The sequence below is a fragment of the Crocuta crocuta genome, unplaced genomic scaffold, assembly GCF_008692635.1.
Source record: "Crocuta crocuta isolate KB4526 unplaced genomic scaffold, BGI_CrCroc_1.0 scaffold29, whole genome shotgun sequence".
In the NCBI taxonomy this organism is placed as follows: domain Eukaryota; kingdom Metazoa; phylum Chordata; class Mammalia; order Carnivora; family Hyaenidae; genus Crocuta; species Crocuta crocuta.
In genome coordinates, this window is record NW_027533280.1 from 5,020,791 (window position 1) to 5,028,104 (window position 7,314).

The following is a 7,314-nucleotide window of genomic DNA, read 5'->3' on the forward strand; positions in this document are numbered from 1 at the left end:
CCCCAGCCGCTCCGGCGGTCGGACGCGCGGCTGCGGCCACCGGCCCCTGGTAAGTGTCACCGCCGTGGCTGCCACGCTGGCTGCTCCACAGCTCCCCCTGCTGGGGAAAAGCAAAGACGTGGAGGCTGCCCCTAGCCCATTCCTACCACCCGCTCAATTCGGGAAAATGTCATAATCCTCCTCAATTAAACATAAATAAGTTACAATGCGTAAAACAAGGTCAAGAAAAATCCAACAAACTTCCATTTCCCCCTATAAAGATCTCAAAAAAAATTTTTTTTTAAATTTTTGTGTTTCTGCACCCCTGCTTAGCAAGCGTACCTTTAACTTACTACCAAGTTAGGCAGCCTTCACTCAGTTTTTACAGACGGAGGCCCAGCTTCTCTCTCAGACCTGGCATTTTATAACCCAAGTAGTCATGGTCTGGTTTTTCCTTTAGTAGCAGATTGTTAAAATTCAGCAGCAGAGGAAGGACCCTGCCTCCCTTACCCCAGCTAATTACATATTAGTTGGTAAAGATGACCTATGCCCAGGAGGAGACTTCATTCATTCAAACACTATTTGCTAAGAGCTTCTCATGTGCCCAAGACTATAGATACTGTAGTAGATGAACTGAGGCCCAGAGCACCAGACGGCATGTGCCTGGTGATCCCTGACCTGGGCCTCCGGACTTCTCAGCATTTTCCATTGCATCCACCGCTCCTCAGAAGGGGACAAGCTTTGAGGTTCCTCTCAGGAACTGCCATCTCGAATTCCGGCTAGCTCCAGGCAGTTTCGGGGGTGTGGGAATTGGAGGGAGGCGTTAGGCACTAGGGAGAAGTGGAGTCTGCCGTCCGGAGAGTAAGTACACTACTCACATTCACATTTGAGAACACTGATTGCTAACCAGGACCGAAGGTAGGTTGAATCTGCTCAAGGGCCTCAAGTTTGAGACCCTTGAATAAGAGGGTGGTGAGCCAGGGGCCGGGATATGTGTGGGGTTTCTGAAGGCCCAGCTGTGAGAATGGAGGTGAATCTCTCCATAGGGAACAGATAGTCCCAGTCCATGGGCACAGAGAGGAAGAGGCCTGTGTCTGGAAGCTGGAAAGAGCCCAGGGGTGGGGGTGGGGGGCTCTGTGTGTGAGTGAGGATCAGCAAATAGGTAGGAGGTTAATGGTGCCTCCAGCTTCTGGGGGAAAACACAGCACAACCAAATACCTCAAGGGCAAGAGAAACTGTTATTTGATGATCCTGATTCACAGGCAAGGGACATTCACCAAATGCCTGTTATGTGCTAGGCACTGCACTAAGAGCTTTATACACATTAGTTTATGCTAAGAGGTGGGTGCGGGTATCCCCATTCTACAGATGAGGAGACTGAGGTTCAGAGAGGTAGACTCACACTGTCAGTGAATATCAGGTTTACCTGAGTCATGTTTTTAGAAAGGTATATCACAGATCCACTTAGGTCCAAAAGAACCCTTAAGCATAGAAAAGCCCCTGGACAATATGAAATTAGAGCTGCATAAAACTCCAGAGTAGAAAAAGGTCCCAAAGTGACTATCCTTTGCCTAAACCTTATCAGTCAAGTAGATCCCATTTACCTCAACTTGAGCTCTCTTACACACTGATCTTATTAGGTCCTTGCTTTTAAGGAATGTCCAGGCTTTCCCAGACTTCTTTGCCCATCACTTCTCACTGGATGCTGCTGCCTATACCAGATGACACACCATTCTCTGAATACTCTTTTATCCACTTGCCTCTTAGCTTTTGCCCAGGCAGTTCTCTCTACCCAGATTCCTTCCTCACTTTTCTTCTCTGCTTGGTGAACTCCTATTCATCCTTCAAAACCCAAATTAAAATTCACCTTCTTTGCAGAGTCTTTTGCACTGTTTTACCCCGGACAGAATTCATAGCGCCTTGAAGGCTGACTTACCATTAGATTCCCTAAAATGTTTAGCACACAGTAGGGGCTTATTCTGTGTGCTAAATGGATCTAGGCACTTCAGGATGATAACTCATTTTGGTTACAAATGGTAGAAAACTTCTCTCAGATTTTTTTTTAATTTATTTTTTTAAATATTTTTATTTATTTCTAAGAGAGAGAGAGAGTGAGACAGCGTGAGCAGGGGAGGGTCAGAGAGAGAGGGAGATACAGACTCTGAAATAGGCTCCAGGCTCTGAGCTGGCAGTCAGCACAGAGCCCGACATGGGGCTCGAACCCACGAACCGCGAGATCATGACCTAAGCGAAAGTCAGACACTTAACCGACTAAGCCACCCAGGCGCCCCCCTCAGATTGTTTTAAGAGAATATGTAAGTTCATGTAATTGGACATGACCCAGAGGTGTCTTCAGGCTTGGCTACGTCCTGGGGTTTGGATGATGTCCCCAAATTTCAGTCTCTCACCATTTTGTCTTCTCTATGTTAGCATTATCCTCAGGCTCCCTGCAGGGGCAAGAAGGCTGCCAGCCCCTCCCTACCTCGTTTACAAAGCCTCCAATGCAGCAGGAAACAAAGTTCTCTTCCTGAGTGTTCAGTCTTCAGGGACCCACTATTCACTCTGCTGGCACCAGCCAAGGGCCTGTTCCCATCCCTGAAATGATCACTCAGGCCAGAAGGGGTGGGATTATGCAGATTGACCAGGCATCTGGCACTCTGATTGGCTCTTCCAGAGTCAGATGGTCCAATCTGATGGGGTGGGATCTGGTCAGCCCCAGGGAGCAAAAAATGACCCCAGGTGAAGGAATGGGCAGCTTCCTCAAGCAAACCAGGGTATTATTACCAGGAGACAGGAATGCTACACCCTCCTCAAGCCCTCACAGACAGTTACTACACTGGACCCTCACCGTAGGAAACAATCCACAGCATATCATATCATACCAGCCCGTTTACTGAGCACTTACTTTGTGCCAGGCTCACTGCTAGGTGCATTACCGCTCACCAACCTGTGGGGTGCTTTCTAGAACTTCTTCCTCCTATTTCCCAGATGAGGAAAATGATGCCCAGAGCACTGAAGTGACTTGCCCAAGGTTAATAAGTGGATGAGGAGGAATTTTTGCTGACATTTGATGATTGGGACAACCAGTGCTTTAAACCACAGGACTTCAGGACCCTTCAATGGGTGGCAAAGCTAGAAGTTTCTGCTTTAGGAATCTAGCCCTGGAAGTCTGGGAGTTGGGGTGCAGAGGATCTCACAGTCCTCCCGGACTTTTAGGGTTAACACTGTTGTCCTCTCCTCTGAATACATGGGCCAGATGAGGTTGAAGTTATGACTTGATAAAAGTGCCTCTTGGTACTACTGGCTCCTGCTTTTAAATTTTTTTTGTACTTAAAAAAATGTTTATTTATTTATTTTGAGAGAGAGAACGAGTAGGGGAGGAGCAGAGAGCGACAGAGAGAGAGAATCCCAAGCAGGCTCTGCACTGTCAGCACAGAGCCTTGATGTGGTGCTCGAATTCACCAACCATGAGATCAAGACCTGAGCCAAAATCAAGAGTTAAATCAAGAGTCAAATCAAAGGGCACCTGGGTGGCTCAGTCATAAGCAGCTGACTTCAACTCAGGTCATGATCCCACGGTTTGTGGGTTCGAGTCCCGCGTCGGGCTCTGTGCTGACAGCTCAGAGCCTGGAGCCTGCTTCGGATTCTGTGTCTCCCTCTCTCTCGGCCCCTCCCCTGCTTGCCCTTTGTCTCTCCCACTCTCAAAAATAAACAACCATTAAAAAAAAAAAGAGTCAAATCGAGAATTGGATGCTTCCCTAAGCCACCCAGGCACGCCCTAATGGCTCCTGCTTTAAAAGGCAGGTGTGTGTATGTGTTCTTTCCTTAGCTGAAGCTGAAGCTGGGCTAATTGCCTTTTAACCCCATCAGAGGACACGCTGCCCTGATGCCCTTTGCCCCCTCTTCTTTGGGAACACAGGGAGCAGGAGGGTAACCAGCTCGCCAGAACCATCTGCCTGGCTCCTAATCATAAATTGTGAGAGGAACAGGTTTCAGGCAAACATTGCTTATTAAAAAAAAAAAAAAAAAAAAAAGGCTCTTCTCACACCCGGGCAGCCATCTGCCGTGTCCTCCACATGTGCCAAGCGGTGGGAGGAGGGAGGGACTGCAGCAGGTGGGGAAGGGAGAAGGGGCCCTGGGGCCCTCACTGCCGGCAGGCTGGCTCACACTTTCTCTTCCTCTTGCCACTGTGGACAGGACACTGCAGACAGAGAGAAAGGAGTGCTCACTGGCTTCGACCTCCCTGGTGTCTGAGCATAGGGAAAGCACGATTCCTTCATGATGCCGGTGGTAGGTATTAGCTCCTGGGTACGGAGCGCTTCCTGGGGGGTCAGGCACTGTGCTAGCCACTATAGGCATATTAGCTCATCTAATCCTAACCACGCATCTATATGCACCCATTTTACAGATGAGAGTCTGGAGGCTCAGAGATGTTAAGTGATTCACCCAAAACCACACAGCAAGGCTGCCTCTTCAGTATGCAGTAATGAGGCCCAGCCTCCTCTCTACCCTGGCAACCCAGAGTGGGTTTTCCATGTAACACATAAGCAGTTGACATCACCCAAGGGTGGTCTTCCACCTCTAGCCCTGGCCCCAGACACCGTCTGTCCTCTGCCCTTGAGGTGAAATGTAGGCTTCTTTGGTCACACAATCCGTTGCTCACTGCCTCTCCCCGTCTCACCCAGTCAAAGAAGCACAGGAGAAAAAGCTCCGAAACTCCCTCGGAAGCTTCAGAGAAGGTCAAGGAGCAGCTGGCCGAGGCCGAGCTTCGGAAGCTGAAGCAGCAGTTCAGGAAGATGGTGGAAAGTCGCAAGTCCTTCAACTTCCGCTCCCAGCAGAAGATCTTGAACCAGCAGTAAGTGATGGTCAGGGTGTCGTACTGAGTAAACTTGGAGAACATTTTCGACTTGGTTTCATGGGATTTACTTTCTCATGTGGCCTCTGGGCAGGGAGCCAATTCGGAGCCCAATCTGGCACCAAGGCGGGATAGTTTCAGTAGGAGGGAGAATTTATTCTCAAAATTAGGGTGTCTCAGGGACCCCAAGGGGAGCAGGACAGCCATGCCTCGGGGAAGGACCCGAGCGAAAACCCATATCTGGTTTCTGTTTCCTTCTGCATGCGAGTTCCGTTGTTGCCTGTCTGGATCTCAGCACTGGCTGGTGGGAGACCGAAGTCCCAGGAAAGGGGGAATCTGATTGGCTCAGTTTGGGTCAGGTATCTACTCCTGGCCTAATCAGCTGTGCCCAGGGGATGGACAGGGCCATAGGTTCCAATATGGCTACTGTCACTCCCAAGGTTCTAGCAATGGAGGTGGGGGAGTTCCCCAAAGAAGGGAAATCACCAGGCTATGTCTATCCCCAAAGATGTGTCCTGCTTGTGTGTCCTTATGGAATCTGCAAGATCAAATATTTGAAATTGAATTGTTCTAGAAATTTTGATGTGGACAGCTTCTTTAGACAATAGAAAGGCGTTCCCTGGGATTGAAGAAGCAAATATCCTTAGATTCCCGTCCAGGGAACTTAATTCCTTTGCCGTATCCATAACATTTAAACAGGCAGAAACTGCCCATTATTAGAAAGAAAATCTTGCTGTTAGATGATGTGTGAAGTTGAGAGGGTAGGGGAAAAGCAGCTCTTTAGATTTTCTATGGGTTCAACTGACATAGAGGTACCGCTAGTCCGTTTGGGATCTTCCTGGGAATTAGAAAAAGACACTCTTTCTCAACACACTTTACTGCCATCTGTTGGAAACACTGTCATCACATAGGGTTTTTTGTTAGGACAAGTGTCTCCCAGGAAAGGGTACTAAGTCAAGAAATCAGTGATTGTTTTTTAAGCAGATGGTGCTCCCTTGGGCCGTGCAGTCCACAACCTGCACATCTGTGCGAGGCAGCCCTGATTCACAGCTTACCCCAGTGGGCATCAGGAAATGCCTCCTTCCTGGTGGGTCTCTGACAGTTCTTCCTGAATCTTACCCTTCACAGTACCACCTTCATCCTACTTTACCCTAGTCCATTTGATCTGGTTTCACTGCGACGGACCTTAAAGGGGAAGGGGTGGAAAAGTAGAGATCTTAGAGTCTTCAAGTGAAACACCTCTAAATAGGGACCAGAACTGAGACGAGCTCAGTAAGGTGCTTAGGATGCAAAATTTAAGGAAGTGCTTTTCTCCAGTGCTTCTCCTGCACCTATACGACCCTAAGAGCGAAGACCTCCTTAAATTTGGGGACAGCTGGCTCCTGGTCCCAGTCCTGCCGATAAGGCAGACAAACCTTCATTTTGCTCTCGCTGAGCCCTCTGAATGCTTCACGCTGGTGGCCTGTGGTGCTTTTTTCTCTCCACCTGCCAAGAGGGGCTTAAGATGGGGAGAAAGGTCCCAGTTACCAGGGTTAGAAGACAAGCTGCTCTACAGTTAGGGTACATTCCCACAGGTGGCTATTTACATTTGCGACTGATAAAATACCATGACAGATTCAGCTCTTCCTTTGCACCGGCCACATTTCAAGCGCTCCATAGCCTAGTGCCGGGTGGATTCTGTCTATGGGACAGTGCAGATAGACAGCATGTCCATCATTACAGAAATCCTACTGGACATGTTGCTTGAAAATGGGGGCCAACGAGCCATGACCCCTGGGCCAGGTCTGGCCGGCTGCCCGTTTTTGCAAATAAGGATTTATTGGAGCATGGCCATGCCTATTTGTTTATGTGTCTCCTCTGGTTATTTTGTTGAATCGTTGCAATAGAGACCACCTGGGCCTGTGGATCCTAAAGTATTTACTTTTTTGCCCTTTATAGAAAAATGTTTGCAGACCCCCCACCCCCCCCAGCCCTGGAACATTTTGCTGTTCTAGAACATGCTTCCAGAACTTTAATGTGCATGAGTCACTTGAAGATCTTGTCATAGAGCAGATTCTGATTCGATAGGTCCTGAGTTAGGTCCTGAGCTTCTGTATTTTTCCAAGCTTCCAAAGGCTATGGATGCAGCTGGTCTGCCAGAAACTTGGCCTCCGTGCCATTTTGAGAGGAGAGGGGAAGGGTAGGGAAGAAGAGGAGAGGGGTGGAGAGAGGAGACTCACGTCAGCTGATTTAATAAATCATTAGTACCCTGCGTAGAGAAACTGGGTGAGGTTGGAGGCTACTGCACATCTCTGTATTGATGCAAAATCGAAAATGCCTGCCTGATGGGCTTGCCTCTCATTACCAGAGATCACTGGCCGGAAAAAAAGTCAGCAAGTTCAGATAGATGCCCCTGAGCTGCTGGCCAAAGAGAACGTGGTCCCAGAACCTAGGTGTTGACAGGCATACCTGCAAATTGTTCTCTAACAAGCAAAGCCTAC

General features: G+C 48.7%; 1 protein-coding gene across 1 annotated transcript in view; it reads left to right on the forward strand.

The window, feature by feature from the left end:
* Positions 1 to 7,314, forward strand: part of CCDC63 (coiled-coil domain containing 63) — a 35,196-nt gene continuing 27,882 nt past the window's right edge. Inside the window, exons 1-3 of the mRNA XM_077747996.1 lie at positions 1 to 49; positions 4,177 to 4,269; positions 4,665 to 4,834. Coding sequence (XP_077604122.1) covers positions 4,258 to 4,269; positions 4,665 to 4,834 — 182 coding nt within the window. The 5' untranslated portion in view covers positions 1 to 49; positions 4,177 to 4,257. The remainder of the gene's footprint in view (positions 50 to 4,176; positions 4,270 to 4,664; positions 4,835 to 7,314) is intronic.